The sequence below is a fragment of the Excalfactoria chinensis genome, chromosome 8 (genome assembly GCF_039878825.1).
Source record: "Excalfactoria chinensis isolate bCotChi1 chromosome 8, bCotChi1.hap2, whole genome shotgun sequence".
Lineage (NCBI taxonomy): Eukaryota > Metazoa > Chordata > Aves > Galliformes > Phasianidae > Excalfactoria > Excalfactoria chinensis.
The window spans coordinates 22798644-22815848 of NC_092832.1; the positions used below are offsets into that span (position 1 = coordinate 22798644).

General features: G+C 41.2%; 2 protein-coding genes across 2 annotated transcripts in view; both read right to left on the reverse strand.

Annotated features, from left to right (window-relative positions):
* CC2D1B (coiled-coil and C2 domain containing 1B) overlaps nucleotides 1-4289 on the reverse strand; it is a 27766-nt gene extending 23477 nt beyond the window's left edge. Inside the window, exons 1-2 of the mRNA XM_072343825.1 lie at nucleotides 4074-4289; nucleotides 2108-2249 (exon numbers count right to left, since the gene is read on the reverse strand). Of these exons, the coding sequence (XP_072199926.1) occupies nucleotides 2108-2249; nucleotides 4074-4139 (208 nt within the window). The 5' untranslated portion in view covers nucleotides 4140-4289. The remainder of the gene's footprint in view (nucleotides 1-2107; nucleotides 2250-4073) is intronic.
* Nucleotides 4290-5141: 852 nt separating this feature from the next.
* ORC1 (origin recognition complex subunit 1) lies at nucleotides 5142-17174 on the reverse strand. The gene is made up of 17 exons (XM_072342998.1): nucleotides 17006-17174; nucleotides 16622-16715; nucleotides 16115-16242; nucleotides 14201-14370; nucleotides 13405-13780; nucleotides 12682-12976; nucleotides 12438-12542; nucleotides 11906-12107; nucleotides 11457-11563; nucleotides 10753-10854; nucleotides 10072-10243; nucleotides 9780-9887; nucleotides 9282-9431; nucleotides 7896-8015; nucleotides 6725-6891; nucleotides 5821-5908; nucleotides 5142-5481 (listed from the first exon to the last, which is right to left on the reverse strand). Exons 2-17 carry the CDS (start codon nucleotides 16708-16710, stop codon nucleotides 5287-5289), a joined length of 2574 nt encoding a protein of 857 aa, XP_072199099.1. The 5' UTR covers nucleotides 16711-16715; nucleotides 17006-17174; the 3' UTR covers nucleotides 5142-5286.
* Between the last annotated feature and the right edge of the window lie 31 nt (nucleotides 17175-17205).

The following is a 17205-nucleotide window of genomic DNA, read 5'->3' on the forward strand; positions in this document are numbered from 1 at the left end:
GTGACTCTGCTTCCTCTGTATCTTTGGTAACAGACACAGGTAAATGAGGGTATAATCATGGATAAAGGACAAACACTGGGGAAATGAGCATCTAGAGGGGGAAAAAAAGCTATACTGTGTTTCTGAAAGTGACAGCCAATGTAGACAACAGCACAATGACTGCATCCAATAACCTAGATCTTTAGTAAAACGAGGACTCTGAACTGCAAAATTACGAGGATAGGTATATATGGTGGAACACAACAGTGCTCAGAAAACACTGTTGCAGAAGAGAAAGATGCCGTGCCAGGTTTGCACAGTTAAGGACATTTAAGACTGAGGAAGACAAACAGGTAGATAAAGCAAGTGGCTCAGGGAAAAACTACTAGAAGTCACTAGTGAAGTTCCTAGGCTGATTTAAGATAAATATCTCTATGATATTATTTACAGAAATAACTAGCAATGAGTACTTTGTCATTGTGTAATACTTCAATTTTTCACAGAGAAATCAGAAAATCATACTGGCTATTCTTGGATGTTTTGTCAAAACTGCATTCCTCGTGTAAGATAAAATACAGTGGTGTCACAAGAACAAATTAATATAAACCAACCATGAATAAATCCAATTACATGCTTCTATCCATGAAAGGAAATTACTGAAGCAGTCTTTGTTCCCAGAAGGAATAAACATCTGAACTAGTTTTAAGCTCATGATAAATACTTATAAAAGGTATTTATGACATGATTGTGCATATTAACAGAGTTTTGTCCTGGCAGCCTTATCAGATCTTTCTGTTCTGCATCCTTTGCGTCATGTCAGTTTATCCTAACAAGATGTAATTTATTCCTGCTATAACCTTTGATTGAAAGACTGAATTCTGATTCTCCATGGAACAGGAGCACTCCACAGCTATGCCAAAGTACCATCGAACTATTGGTTTTTCCCACTCCTTTCCCATTTCTACTCACATAGCAAAACTCCGCAACCAGGACTGCAGGCAAGTGGCTGCACTTCAAGGGTCAGAGTATTCCTTACCTGAAGCTCCTCTACAAAGAAAGTATCAACCAAGCTTCCCCGGATAGCTAGTTCAACTCTAACCTGGTATGGCAAGATGAGGATACAATTTCAAGCATCTCAGTAGCTAACCAACTGACATTTATGGTTGCAGATAGCAACCACAGCAGATAGATTTCTGTACTTGAGATGTTGCGACAGTACAGCTTTTGCTGTCTGCAACCTCAAGGTACAGACTGATCACTTCTTCCCTACTTATCACAACTCTAGAATACAAACCCAGGAGTCAGTTACTGCAGCATTTGCTCAGCTATCCTCTCCCTTGTAAGCGCAGCAGTGTTCATGATGCTGGTGACCACACCAAGCAACTGTTTCAGCTGAAAACCTAACACACCAAGAGAAGTTTTTTTTATAGCTGCTTCCTGAACCAGCTCACCCCGCACCTCCAACAAACATACTAATTTGGCAGTAGAGCTTGTCCACTAATTAACTGCCCCACTCTGCAACAGTCTTGACAGTAGCTCACAGAAAACCTCTAAAGCATTGCACAGCTGTAAGTAAACACCATTAGCAGCATATTTGTAAAATATTAACAACATTAACTATATTTTCCAAGATACACTACACCTCCTGAATAAAACAAGTTACCAAATCCTCCCAGTAACTCCAACGCTTCCAGAATCTCCCTCCTAAAAGAATATCTTGTTTTCATTGCGGTATCCAAGTAACTAAAAATATCATGCTTATTCAGTCAATTCACTCTATACAAAACCAAAAGAACAACCAATCAACCCAGCCTGCATAAGAAACATATTTCTATTCTAAAGTCATCAAGAACCTACCACCACGTGTTATGACTCCACACACTAAATTGGTTCTGTTAGTACTAAGCAAGCATGTCTTATTTTAGTCATTATTAAATCAGCTAGCCATCATATATGGATGGTATAAATCTCTCATGCTTTTTTACACTACACAACTGTAATCCTTTAAAGTGAACACAGCTTCTATAAACGGTGCAAAACTTTTCAGTTGGATCAATGTCTTGTAAACAAATATCTTTAAGAAATTATTCAGGTTGTCAGTAGGTAAAATCCTGTGACTTAGACTTACCTCTTCCTTTTGGTTTGGTTTTCCCTTCTTTCACCTTTGCTCCTGTGATAGCAGCAAGCTCTGCTTCTAGGTCCCCATCATCCCCACCTTCCTCTGCACCCAGCAGCATCTCTTCAGGATTGAAATCTACAAACAGCCCCAGCTGGAGCCAAGGCAAAGAAATGAAGCACTGCTGTGAGAAAGAAATGTCACACTGCATAGAAAGAAACAACACACTGCATAGATTATTTAAACATTTTGTTCCTTTGTTGTTTGTTTTTTTTAAGCCAACTATAACATCACTTCTATTACCAAAAAAAACCAAACCCACACACAGGGCATCCATCACTGAAATGCAGTACACAAATCTTACTAAGCAACGAACACACCCTCTAGAAACTCTACATTATCAGTGATTTCTAAAAACAAAATTGAATAGCTTGTCGTAACCGGATAAAATGATGCCTGTTATACTGAGCCCCATCACGCAGATATCATCAAGGAAGTTCAGGGTAGCTCCTGTAGCAACGAAGCTAAAGAAATATTTAATCACCATTCACACAATACAGGTCTGACCTGCACACAGCAGAGACTTCACCCTTGTCCTCTGGAATAAGCTGTATTTACATATACAGAGCTATCTCCTATTTCTCATTAACTCAGCACCTAAACAACCAAAAACAGGAAACACACACAGAAACGTGACCAGTACAAACCCAGCAAGGTCTACATTACACTGGGAAACACAATCAAGTGTTCAAAATAGACTATCACTATTGTTAAGTGACACCACCACAGGGAAGATTATTAACAGTACTCAGGATGTGACAGAAGACTCCCTAGATTTTATATAACACATCAAAGAACACAAATATCAGAGAAATCTCTGAGGTCTTAATCTGAAAGATGCTATTCTAAAATGACACAACCGCTTTATTTGGCTTTCTCCAACTTCTCTAAGCATTTCCTTAATGCCATCATATAGCTCAAAAATAGTTAAATTCATCTGCAAGTGAACAAGCCTTCAGTGCATTCAAGAAACAATCCAAGCTGTCAGCTGTAACCACTTCCGTTTTCCCTTCCTCAAAAAAATGTCATTATATGCTGTTCCTCTAACTGAGAAATACAAACGTTTGTATTGGAGTAACAGTGACTTCACTGATCTCTAACAGAATCACTCTGCCTTTGGTATAAGGATACTGGCTCCACCGAAATGGAATAACTTACCTAATATCCCATTTCAATCTATTTCCCTATTTTTGCATCAACCGTTCCTCCAAAGCTTAATCAGCTTTCACTTTGGATCTAACTTATTAGAACTCTAAGGAGCTCTTTTCCGTCCCTTCCATTCCCATATCCAGAATTCTGCCTTGGTCAGACTTCTATAATTATGCTTTTCTGGACTTCCCGAGCCTGCTAACCACTGCCAGAATCACGTCTCCCTCATCATCACTTCTGAAACTACATCCAAACATAACAAGTACTAACAGAACCAGCTTGTAGGCACACCTAAGCTCTCAATGATTAAGCAATAGCTACCAAATAGTGACAGGAGCTTATCAGTTCATCTGTTAGAGGAAGAATAACATCACAGAAGGAAATAAATGGTTGTTTTATTATTTTCCCCTCTCTGACCCTAAATCTGTTACTTAATATTCCAGTCTTATTTCTCTAATTTGATAGGTATAAGAAGAAATTCCATGTAGCGACTGAATTTACGATTAAATAATACGGGTGATTAGGAAACTACCCCAAGCCTGAGTCATAAGTTCTGATACGAAGATTACAGCGTGACAGTACGGTGGCTTCCTGCAAGGCCTCGCTCCATACACACTGCCTGTCACGTTACTTTCAGAACGCACTAAAGGAGGAAGCAGAAAAACAACCGACAGGCAACTGGAAGTAATTCCGAGCCTCCCGCAGGACAGAAGCGAGGTACGAGCGGGCTGCCCAACCCGCGGCACGCCCGGCCCTTCGCCTTCCTCACCTGCTTCGCCATCGCGGCTCCCTGGCCCTTGGCCTGTGGGCTTTTCTTGTGCCTCCCGCCCAGCATGCCGCCGGCGGACCTCAGCGCCGCGCCTCGAAGGGCCGAGCACAAACAAGGAGCGCGGCGTCAGCGCGCCCGCCCGCCTCGAGGCAGCGCCAGCGGGACGGAGCAGGCCGCGTCCCCGAGCAACGGCCGCCAGGAGCCCCCGCCGCCCGCCCCGCGTCTGTGGGAGGCCCGGGAGGCGGGCGAGGCGCGTCGCGGCGCTGTCCCGCTCCCCTCGGCGCAGGGAGGAGCCGGCGGAGGCGATAGGCTGAGCGCCGCTGAAATGACCGCCGCCTCCCGACCCGGCTCGGCCCCCGGCCCACCTCCGCCTCTCTCCGCCGCCGACCCCGCGCCGAGCCACCCCGAGCAGTGCGGCCCGCAGCTCCGGGACAGCGGCGCGCCTGCGCGGTGGGCGGTGCCGGGAAGGGGCGGGGGGGCGGTGCCGGCAGAGCCGCGGCGTGTCCGTACCGCAGTGCGTGAGTGAGCCTGAACTTGGAGCTATCAGCGTAACTACAAGCGCACAGGGGGCTGCTGGCTGCAGATGAAGCCACAGGGACGGTTTATTCACTGGGTTTATACAACAAGAACACGGTTCTCAAACCCGGTTTGAAGGCAGATGTCTGTTCGCTGAGGTTATTTCTTTAAAGCAATTCTCAGCACCAAAAAGTACACCAAGTTGATTCAAAGTAACAAAAGGCGGTCAGCAAGCAGCTCCCTGATAGCCAAGAACCAACCAATTCAGCAGATGTAAAGCTCGCTTTCAAGACACAAACAACACAGGTTTAAACACACTTTAAACACATCTTCTGCACTCAACAAAGTGAGGAACACAGTGATGCCACAAGGATGGGGCTGGGCACAACAAAAGCAGCTCCGAGGGATAAACCCCAGCAGCACTGATGCCAGTAATCAATTCCAGCTCACAGACCCGGCTGGAAGGGGACCACTTACCAACAGTGCTTCTGAAACAGATCGTTTCATTTCAAGTATTTAAAATGCTTCAAAGCGAGTTCTTTATTGTACAAAGTGCTTTGATACACCAAACTGAAATACTTAAAAATACAACCTACTGCTTCCATTTTTCTCTATACTTTAAAAAAAATTTAATAATAATAAAATAGACCCATCTTTAAAATATCTATACATATATAAAAATAAAATCTCTATTGCCTTAGTCATCCTTGAGCGCATACATGACATCATCCTGGCTGACGTTGAGGCGCACACGCATGTGCAGGTATTTATTGCTGGAGTCCAGCAGCAGCAGCCTGCAGGCACCGAGCCTGGCACAAATGGCCACGATGTCTGACACCGTTGGGCTCTGCATGCCCTCCATCCTGCACAGGGATATGTGCTGGTGATAGACCTGTTAAAGGAGAAAAAGAGGTGTAACTCAAGTACTCACGCACACACGCTGCTCTTGTAGCACCAAACACCCGAAGCTTCTGTCATAATCCGCTATCCTTTATTTTTATGTAGCCCCAAAGCAAAATCATCAGCAAACCCACTTAGTCCACAGTTTCACCCGATCATTTGTTACATCCAAGCACAGAATGGACTCTACCTGGCTGTGCTGGAATAATTTATTGTCAGTGTTTTCCATCAGATTCTAGGAATACAAATCCCAAACTTTTAAATACTTCTGGTTTTGCCTGAGAGTTTTTCCAGTGCATTTAAATAAGAGTACCGTGAAACACTAACATACCTGTTGAACTGTTGCCTCCTCAACTCCCACCCTACGAAACTCTGCTAAAATTGCTTTAAAAAAGATCTGTTCGTGCAACGAGGCATTCCTGAATATCAAAACAAAATGAGCAACAATTAGTCTGCAAAGTTCCGAACTTGTGAGTCCTTAGGAAGAAATCTGGGAGGAAAATCACTTAAATGCAAAGATTTTCCTACCTGAGAGTGGAAATAAGCAAGACACCTTATCAAACAGCCCATAATACAACCTGCAACCCTGACAACACAGAGCACCGCATCCCACTCCTTTCAGTACCTATCTGAACAAGACCTTTGATTCCATGCAGAATATAAAGCTTACAGGATCACTTACAGAGCCGCACAGATTGCTAATTGTACAGATCCTGGTTTCTTACAAGCATTCATATGAGGAATGACAAGAGCTAAACATCACAGAACTGTGTAATGCCATGATACTGTGAGTGTTCTGTGCTGGCAGAACAAGTCTGTAGCTCCTTCAATAATGATTCTGAACCCAAGCTGAAAACGGCAGAATCCATATCAAACTCCATACACGCTTTGCAATGCGTTACAGTCAGTTAACCTTTATGAGTTAACAAATTAATGTTTTTCAGACACAACATACAGTAAAACAGGGACAATCAGAACATCTCAAAATCCCTAAGCAGAATGCTAATATGGAAACATCCTATAGAACTTTAAACAAGAGATTTCTGCACCTAGTTTTCCCATCCTTAATTTCTATGTTGTATCTCTCCCCTGGCTGTGCGATTGTTGTTTATTAAACTCACATTTCAACTAAACATAATGCATCACATGCACTCTAAAAGGAGTCTAAGGACGGACTGAAGGTTGTTGAAAAATAGCACAGTGAAAACAACACAAAAATAAATAAATGTTTTTACCTGATTGCCTCTATATACGGTGATGAGAACATTTCATCTATGGCTTGTGTTACGTGGGTCATCCTGACTATCTCAGGACTATTCTTTTGGCTAGAAAACTCACAGATCTCAGCGGCCCTTCTGCAGATATCGAGGCAACGCCTTGCATCACCAGACAGCGCAGCTACCTGAAAGTAAGCATGGCAGGTTTGTGGAAATATTTCCTTGCTAAACATTTATCTCAGCCTGTAGAGTAAACGGACCAGAAAACAAACCAGCAGCAGGTAGACTATGTTATACAAATCCAGATTTGAAATACTGGTCAAAATTTTCATCTTATTGATCAAAAGCAACTCCACTACACCCACCGTAATTGAGCAATCACTAAGTTGAGACCGAACTTTTCCTCTAAAACCACAGAAGGTTAAAAAAAAAACAAAACAAACAAAAACCTCTAGGAAATTCAGTATGAACAGTTCAATTCACCAGCAAAACTTCTCAGGAACACCTTACCACAGTCCATATTCACATAGGAAAAGAAGTGAAAATCCCGTTTTTCATACACTAAGGAACATTTTAGGAGTACACAACTACTTGAGATAACGAATTTACACTTGCAAGTGTCTGAAGAACTTCAGCTTAACAAAATTTCTGAAACTAAACACCTCTTCAAACCCCACTTGTGGCTTACAATTTTAGTGAAGTTGACATTACACCACGCATACATCTGAATTTGAAAATGCTACTGATCCCCAAGGCATTATTTGGTTTTTGTACAACAGAATATACGGACTGGAAATAGGTTACATTGAGGCCTTAAACAACTTGAGAAATAGAAAATGAATATGGATATTTCCACTGCTACCGGCATACTAGATTTCCTCTCCCCCCAGCCCTTTCAAGATCCATCCAATGATTCATTATGCCAAACACTATAGAAAGCTGACTTTGTATCATTAAGCTTCCTTCTCAGAGCAGGTGGAAAAAACAAGGACACTGCCTTAGCCATGTTTCCTGCAAAAATGCCACGTATACTTCAGAGAAAGAACAATACGTGATCCACTATTAGTGCCTCACTTTGTCCCCAGTGCAGAATGTGTATCCACAGAACTGCAATTACCGCTACAGAATTCTCCCATGTCCCTCATAACTTTTACCTGGCTCAACACAGAGCTATTTGTACTGTATTTACCTTTCTGGAAACTAGCTGAATTGCGTCCTCTTCAAATGCCTTCACACTGTTCAGTCTAGATGAAATAATTTCCTGTAGCTGTTTGTAGGTGTAGGGCTGAAAGGACATTCTGGTGAGACCCTATAATAAACAATAAAATACAGTGAGAAGTGCTTCAATCAAACTATTCAAGCATAGCCTGCATAGTAAGTAGTTTTAATTTCTCTGCTTGGATCAATCTGTTTTAACTGTTTCACATTCTTCCCCTAGAAGCTTTAATCAGGTTTTTTTCCTCCTTCACACTTGTAAAATAAGCATGTACATCCATAAGTGAAACAGGTTGAGTGCGGATCACTACCCCAGAAGGGCAGAGCTAGTGGTGCATGCTATTAGAATCCAAGTTCTCTTACAAAAACTTGTAAATAAACTAGAGCCACCCAATGAAAGAACCTTTTTATTACAACTGTTTACACTTACAAAATAAGTACAGTAACAGCAGAACCTACCAAAAATATCCATCTCTTCTTTAGCATATCTTTATGCACATATACAGTCATTCTGTTGACTTGACATTAGGCCTGCAAGTCAGCAAACAGCAAAGAACTACAAATCCACCTCTGGCTCAAGCTAATAATAACTGATTTCAGATGAGAAGACCAATCTATGACTTATCTATGAGGTACTGCCTTTCACACTCTACAGGAGGTAAAGCTTTACATCCCTTATGAATTCCTCTCCCTTGACTACATGGATTCTCAGAGTTTCAGCTGAACTGCAAGATTAATGTGTAGGAAAAAGCAATTTTCAGTTACTGTGCAACTATTTTTGAGTCACAGAAGGATGAAGGCAGAGCACTGTTTTTGCAGATCACTTCTTATGGAAGTGTTGAAACAGTGACCTAGGACGATGTAATAAACACACGTAGTATGGAGTACATCCAATTTCCTGACCAAAGGTATTGAACAAATAAAATCCACCATCTGGTTATGGCAAACAGAGACAAGTAATTATGTGCCAGAAATGAAAGGGGAAATAGCAAGGGAAAACAGAAAGAAATTTCTCTGAGCTCTGGAGTAAGCAGCTTCAACATGATGCACGGAATCCAATTACACAGTATTTAATATGTTTAAAAAGACATCTGCATTCTTTTTCCTAACTCATAAGAACAGAGTGTTCTTATGTAGCACGACATCTGATTAGTGAGCTGGCTCCTATACTTATTTTGCTAATATTTATATGAATTTATTTGATCATCTGCCCTCTGGAGACAAGAGGGAATAATAATTGTTTATGATTATGTAACTTCTGATGTAATCCACCCTACCTTTTCCTTCTCAGATTACTTTTGATTGCATGCAACACTTAATCAGTTCTCTCTCTCAGCAGCCTAACTGTTAGAGGACATACCAGCCTGCTAGATACTCTGTTCATCATTATTCTCTCTGGCAAGTCCATGGTGTTAGCAATGGCCAAGATGATTAACTTGGAGTGCTTTTGATTTGGCCAATCAAATAAGTTGTACATCACGTTCTGCTTTCGGGTCCACAGAAGATCAAGCTGAAAAAAGAAACAGATTAAGAATCCAACTAAAAAACAATGTCTTGGGTGCTTACAATACAAGTTACAGTGAGGCTGGAGAGAGTTAGTTCTGCCACAAGACACTTCTTACATGATACTGACCAAAGAGTCTCTGTTGCATTTCCTTTGCTAATCTTTTAACAGTCCTGCATTTTTTCAATTAGAGCTCTAATCTCTCTATGAAAAGTACTCATCACAAAATGAAGCTACAATTTCAAACGCTTACGTGATATTAATGTTACATCCAACAAGGTTAAACCACCAAACCATGAAAAGATCTGAATCATAGCAAAAATAAATAAATAAGTAAAGGATTCCTTGTCTCACCTCATCCACTACCAGCACTGTGGTCTTCCTCTTTGGTCCAGGTGTGCAGAAAAGTTTTGCCAACAGCACTGCAGCATGAGTTGCTGTCACCTTCTGACCTGTTAGTAACTGGACAAGAATTAAATTATACTGCAGGTTAATCACACCAAAACTCTGGAAATAGGGAGTTTAACCCTTTGTCAGTTTTAACTTTCAGAAGTATTGTTCATTAGTTGTCTTGAATCCCGTAAAACACTGAGGATCTGAATTCCCTCTTCTTTCAAAGGAGAGCAGCTGAGGAGGCTTTTCTCACCTCTAGAATCTGCACATAAGCTTGGTGAGGATCAGTCAGCTTCATGCCGTTGATCTCTATGAACTGGAATGGTGGTAGGTCGTCATCTTCTGTAGCTCGCTGAAGACAGCGAATCACTTCATGAACAGTTGCAGTTTTACCTGTTCCAGGCACTCCAGAAATATACATGCACCTACCAAACAGAACACCTTTTTAGCAGTCTGAGCAAAAACAGTAATGCTCTTAGTATTAAGAAATTGGAGTTCCTGGGCTCTGACACTGCCTTGAACACCAACTCTGTCACTTCAGGTAACTCCCTACATTCAGTTACTTTATTCCAAACTAAGTCATGTCATACATTAGAATATAAGGTTTCTGGTTTTTTTTTTTCATTATTAAAGTAACTAACACTCTAAAATACCTCATAAATTCTAATTTTGCTTTATTAAATTAAAGCAATTTTCTCAGACATCTACAAGTGAAAAGGTATTTTAGGTATTTCTGTCTTTGAATTTGTACGATACAGGAATTCACATTATTTGTATGTGCAACACCTCTTAAGGAAAAAAAACATGCTGGAAAATTCAACTAGGATCTTTACTTCAGTCAAACAAGCCTTTTAAATTAAAGCAGACTTGATTGACTGTCATTGCACTACAAGTCTATGTGATCTCAGTTACATGGTCTCACCAACGAACTCACCCTCCTGTACCATCAATAAGTTTGCTTTCCACAAAGTTATAGATATCCTGGAATTCTTCCTCACGACAGGGCAAAGACTCTGGGACAGCAGAAACATGCAGCCTTTTGATTAAAACAAACAAAAAAGTCAAACAAACTGAAGGCCAAGGAGATGCAGTTTCACAGATCTACCTGAATGGCCTTAAGGGGAAAAACAAATAGTGAGCTCCCCCCGCATCTCCACTTCACAGCTGTATCTGTCTTAGATACTTCAGGTCTGAACACCAATGTCAAGTATCCAAATGAAACAGTCTAGTCTCTAAAGTTTATAAGCTTTTGAGTTTTAAGATGGCTGAACAGTCATCATCAACAGTATTAAGTGAGGTATAGTAGGGATAAGAAGAGGTAATAGCTTGTAGAAAGATACTCATTGTACCATTGCAATCTACAAGAGAGGATCTTTGTGGGTTTTTTTGTTGTTTTTTTTTTTAACTGAATGTTACACAGAATAAAGACAGATACCTAACTCTGAAGAATTTAACACAAAGAACTAGTTACAGTAACTTGCAATTGTAAAAGCAGTGCTGCAGCCACCTGTATTTATTGTCATCAATTGATTAATGTTCCTCTGGAATCAAAATATTACCCATTTTCACTGAATTTATTAAATCTGGTAGAGGTGACATTACCCTATTTCAGCATTTCCTGCTTTCAGTGAACATTACCTTAATCTGGCTTCTTCCAGTACACTGGTTGGTTTCTGTGCTGCATGGCTGCGCCTGGGAATTTCAGGAGTTGCATTTCGGGGTGTCCTGGGTGTTCCTGGTAAAGGCTGAGAAGAAAAAATTAGGACCTCAAACAGATAGTTACATACAGGAATTTCTACCAGAAACAGATAATTCGTATAAGCCTCCAGAACATTAATTACACATAACTTCCTAGAGACGTCAAAGTATAAAACGAAAGGAGGCATGGTCTTTAAAGAAAGGAATTAACAAGTTAAGTCTCATGGTGTTTTCTTCTTTGAGGAGACAAAGAAACCAGCGGGGGAAATTGTGACACAAGCAACTTCACCTTTTGAGCTGCTAAAATATTTTAAAGTTCTTTATGTTCTTCAATAACCCAGTGTTCCAAACTTTTAAAAATGGCAGTGGCTATAAGGAACCTTACTTACTGTTTTCCTTGGGGTCTTGGCAGGAGTGTGAACTGAAGGCTTCCTTGAAGATTTTGGTGTGCTGAACATTCTGCTTGATTTAGTTTTCTTCTCTGGTGTACAGCTCACATCACTATCTTCTTCCTCACTACTTGAGGAGTAAGAACCATCTGAGCTAGACAGAAAATCCTCTTCTTCCTTTGATTCTAGCATATTTAATAAGCTATGAGAAAGAAAGGACAGAAGTTGTGGGTTTGTTTTTTTTTTTTAATACATATAACTCTGCTCACTACAAAGTGTCATTTGATACATCTTCAGTTTTTCCTGTAAGGTGGCTGTAATGAGCAAGTCAACTTACTCTCCACTTGAGCTCTTATTTTCAATAGCTATTTAACAGACTGAATTAAAGGCAGTCAGCTTAATGTTTCTTAATATTAGACAGTTTTTACTCACTCTGCAATCATTTGCACCTTACTGTTAAGCTATACAAACTGTTGAGGCTTCAAGCCATTGAAAACAATCTGAACAAGATACCATGAAAACAAAAGTTCACCTGACTTGTTCTGCAATGCGAGTGCTTGCCTCCTGCGTACATTTTCTACGAGAACGAGGGGTCACCGCAGGGCTCTGACTACCCAGCTCCTTACGTCCCGTTAAGCTGTAAAGAACACAAAGCTACTTTTATCTGAACCACACTTGTAAAGATGGAGAGGAGGCCCTTTAAACATCAGGCTCAAGTGTTAAGCTTGTAAACTCAATGCAAATACAAAAATAGTTATAAAAATACTATTACTTACACTATAGCGTCATCTTCCATATTAAGATTCTTGACTTTCTCATTAGAGTCTTCAGCCTTCCTATAAGGGGACAATCTTAGTGTACCACTAAATATCTCCTGGTGCTCTGCAGTACCAAACACTGACTTCAGCTTATCACTAGAACAACTTATTTTTGGTGGTGAGCTTGGAACTTCAGTGAATTTCACTTTTCTTTTAAGAGCTGTTGGTTTTAACAACTGAAAATCAGAGTCATCATCTAAAAGCTCCAAAACATCCTCTTCCAGGAGCTTGATTTTTGGAGATCTCGTGGGACCTAGGAATTAAAAGCAACAAACTTTTGTCAACCTTTAACATGGATAGTTTGTGTTAGACATTTCAGAGAAGCCAGTAGTTTCAGAAGACATGGTGTCAGAGCTGTAATTTAAAGGAAATGTGATGGCATTAAGCTTTGTGGACAGAAAACTGAATTAGTGGAAAGCATGCATTTTCCTCTGTGAAGAGGGCAGCATAGCAGAAAAGTGAAAAACTAGGCTTTAACTATCACTTCCAACTTTACTCAGCTTTCAGTTTGAATATACGATCCAAATGTATTCATTCAGTCAATCCAGCGTAAACCTTCTAGTATACCTTTAGCCAGAAAATAAGGAAAAATAAGGCAGGAGAACTGAGGTCAAGAGGGAGTCACAATTCTCCATTCAAAACAACCCAATGGACAGAATACACATACTGACATATACATACTGTTCAACTCTAACTTCTTTCTTGCGGGTGGATTTTTTATGTCATTAGCTATTCTTAGTGAATGTCTCTTCTTAGAAAGGGAGGACTTGGAAGCAGAATGTTTTGATTCTATTTCCATCTCAACATTTTTTTGTTTTGTGGCACTCCAAGCAACCTTCTTGTTCTCTTTTTTCACAGAGGAAACAATATCCGAAGGAACAGAAGAGTTGAAAGAGTTTGGGATGCCATCTCCTTTCTTGCTAGCTTCATTCAGCTTCATGAATGTGTGAGGCGACAAGGCCTTAAAGCATTTCCCATCCCAAGACTGTTTCACACAGAAGATTTTTTCCTTTTTTAATCTAGTAGGTAGTTCATCCCTTACACGTAAGGGTATTACCTGAAAAAGGAGAAAAAAATACCAACACATACATACCTTAATACTTATTGATAATTTAGCATTCAACTGTTTTCTATTCACATGTCTTACAGTTAGAACTCGTGGTACTTCACTATAGATGGCAATGTGGTCAGCCTACAAAACTGTTAGCTCAGTGTTACCCTGCTACATGCCTCGTTGAACCACGACAGGCCTCCATCATATTACTCCCTCCCATGCAATCCCATATGCTTCCCATAACCAAAGTCACTTAGGGAAGGAGGAGTACTGAGTTTTCAACCATCCCACACAACTCCACTAGCAATCAAATACACATTGCATGTTCAGTTCAGGAGGAAGTAAAGTAGCTGCACTATTCTGTTTTTCAAACTGTTTCAGTTCATTTTTCCCTTCTGCACGTAGGTGGGCTGCAGCACCTACCAGCGCACTGTCAATGATAGTCTCCACAGCTATGTCAGTGTCGTAGCCAGAAACTTGGTCAAAAAACACTTCCTGGGAAGAAATTCTTCTCTTAAGCAGTTTCTGCTTATTCTTAGGTATCTCTGTAATATGAGAGAACCACTGTACAACTGCATGCTTCTTCTGAGCGCCTACAAGCAAAAAGAAAATGAATACTAAGGATCCTCTTGTACCATAAATAGTTCTTAGCAGACCTTGATGACTTCAGCTGAAATAATACACAAGATACTTGGCATATACGTACTGAAAAGGCAGTGTTCTTCCTTAATTTTTAATTAAAAAAACAACAAAACTATACATTTAGAAAAAGAGGATGAAAGATTTTCCAGATGAATGAGGGAGATAAATTAGCTCAAGATCAAACAGAGTTAAGGCCAAAACTAGAAACTGACAAATGATACAGAAGTTACAGCTCTCATAGTTCTGACAAGTAAGCACACAGACAGTTCTATACCAAGTGCAATGTCTTATGTAATAAGAAGAGTGACGTATAAATATGTCAGCGTCATCACTACCTGCAGTACCACATTAAGGGCACCACAGCTGAAGCACTGACCCAGCAGTGCCACTGGTTACTCGATACAATTGCACACTTCTGGTGAGCCATGGCGATAGCACAGACACATTGCTCACTACACAGCAATGGGACAGGCAGGGGAACTCTGGGCACTACAGCACTCACTGCGAGTGACTTGGATTAGTTTAGAGAAAGATTAAACATGCTGGTGCTTCTTTAGCTACACCTGGTCCTGTGGAGTTTCATTGAGAATTTAAAGTGCATCTTTAATAACTATTAAGTAGCCCATACAGTTCAGTTAAACAACTAAAGCCTGATTTACAGAGATTTGTTTCTAAAGAGCCTTTTATTTTAACTCCACTAACTGAAGGCAGTGACGTAAAAGGAGAACTGAGAAATTTCATAATGTTACTGGTAGTTTCAGGGTTATTTTAAAGATAAACCAGAAATGTTTGCTCACTGCCTAACGAACCAGAGAATCCCACCGTGAAATACCAGAGAAGCAAGTCTGAATAAACAGCATGAGAAGGTTCCTTGTGGATAAAAGACATTTGGAACATAATGCAGTTTTTATGCTCCTGTTCATATTTCAAGGTGTTCATCTTCAAACAAAACCAAAACCAAACATTTTTAGCAACTTCATCAAAGACGCAGAAAACCTTTTCAAGAAAGATTCACAAATTTCAGTCCACCAGTGCAAGAATAATCTGTTATGTTACAATAAACGTGCATCACAAATATGCATCACTCCGTGTATTTTTGCTTTGAATGAGAAAACCCACAAAATACTGCCAATGCAGACCAAAAGAAACAACAGCTGTTGAAAGAAATGAGACTTGGTAACGAATAGATTCTCAGACTCTACCACAGCCTTTGCACCACTTGCCTGCCATGACTTATCTTTTCATATCTAGCTCCACCTATAAATAAGTCGTTCTACAAGGGACATAAGTGATGAGCCCACTTATTCAGCTGTGTATCCAACACCGAAATCCTTGGTGTCTAATAAAACGCAAGTCTCAGGGCAGCAGTACTCTTGTTCCAGTGGGCTTCTCCAATATCTAAATAAAGCAAGAGCTCACATTGCCTTCCCCAAGGACTATTTCTTTTACAAGTAAACAACTAAGCAAAAGACTGTGCCTTCTAAAGCCTTCCAACTGCATTTAGCTACCCAATTCAGATGAATTCAGCATCAAAAATTTAAGAGAGAATATGCATACAGGAGCAGTGATTACCAAAGTCTAGTTTCCTTAATAACTTAGAATAGAGCCCCAGTGTTAATGCTGACCACATCCCCACGATATAATTATCTTTAGAACATGTTAAGGTTCCTCACGCAGGAGGTTTTTATTTCTTACCATCTTCATACAAATCCAGGAGCTGTGCCACAAAAGGTTGATCTGCGTTCTCCCCTTCTACGAGAACAAAGTCGCCAAGTTGGATGCATCTTTCTCTTTTGCTTCTCTCAGACTTGATAAGGATTCCCCTAGAAAATGACACAGACAAGTCAGCATCATTTATTACTCATGTGCCATCAAAGCCGACTGCCCAACTTAAAGCCTCTTAGATCTCCTCCAACAAAGCCTAAAACCAAGCTGATTAATAACCTTCACTCGTACCTTGAGCAGGAAGGTAGCACTTATTCACAGATATAATTGAATGCTTTTGCTCAAACGTACGATTTACATTTCAAGAGCTTTATGACAACACTTTTGCGTTACACGTATGGTGTCACGATGCATATGATGAAACTACTGCTACTTAGTAATATTCACACTGCCAAATTAACACCTAAGGGATGTCAAAGCAAAGCAAGTGTCACTGCTTACATCCCCCTGAGAGAAACAGAAATAAACCTTATTTACTTGTACTGCAGAATCCTCAGCTTTCTGTCTGAGTTCATAGGCTGGCCGTACCAGGAATGAACGACTTTGCTCTGCTGACGGGCGTCCATGTTTCCTAAGGGAAAGCAAAAAGTAAACGAACAACCTTTGCTTGTAGCTGAAAAACAAGCAGAGTTAACACAGGATTTCCAGACCGAATCCCCACAAGCAGTGCAGGTTAAAACACAGCCCCAATTCCCAACCTCAGCCTCCGCCCGCCGGCCTGAGGTACCCCGTTCCCCCTGCACAATGCCCGCGCACACTGAGGGCCGTACAGCCCGCGTGGCCACGGAACCGGACGGGGTCGAATCCGCAGAGACCCCCAAAGCGCCCTACGCGGAACGAGCACCGCAGCCGCCCGCTCACCTCACAGCTCCCCTCACCGCTCCCCTCACAGCCGGCCGCCCGCTCCCCACGGCGCTGAGGTGCTGAGGCACCAACGGCAGCAGCGCGCGCTCCCGCCACCCCCGCGATGGAATTTCGCGCCAAAGCCCACCCGCAGTCCCGCCCTCTCCGCCGCGCGTGCGCACAGAGAGGAGAGGGCGGGAGAAGGGAACGGAGCGACG

Excerpts from the sequence above, each read along its gene's own strand:
- ORC1 (XM_072342998.1), bottom strand. The coding sequence starts at position 16,710 with ATGGACGCCCGTCAGCAGAGCAAAGTCGTTCATTCCTGGTACGGCCAG. Across the intron at positions 10,244-10,752 it reads CTTATTGATGGTACAGGAGG|GTGCATGTATATTTCTGGAG; the intron begins GTGAGTTCGTTG and ends TCTGTTTGGTAG. Across the intron at positions 5,482-5,820 it reads AGGAGGCAACAGTTCAACAG|GTCTATCACCAGCACATATC; the intron begins GTATGTTAGTGT and ends CTCCTTTAACAG.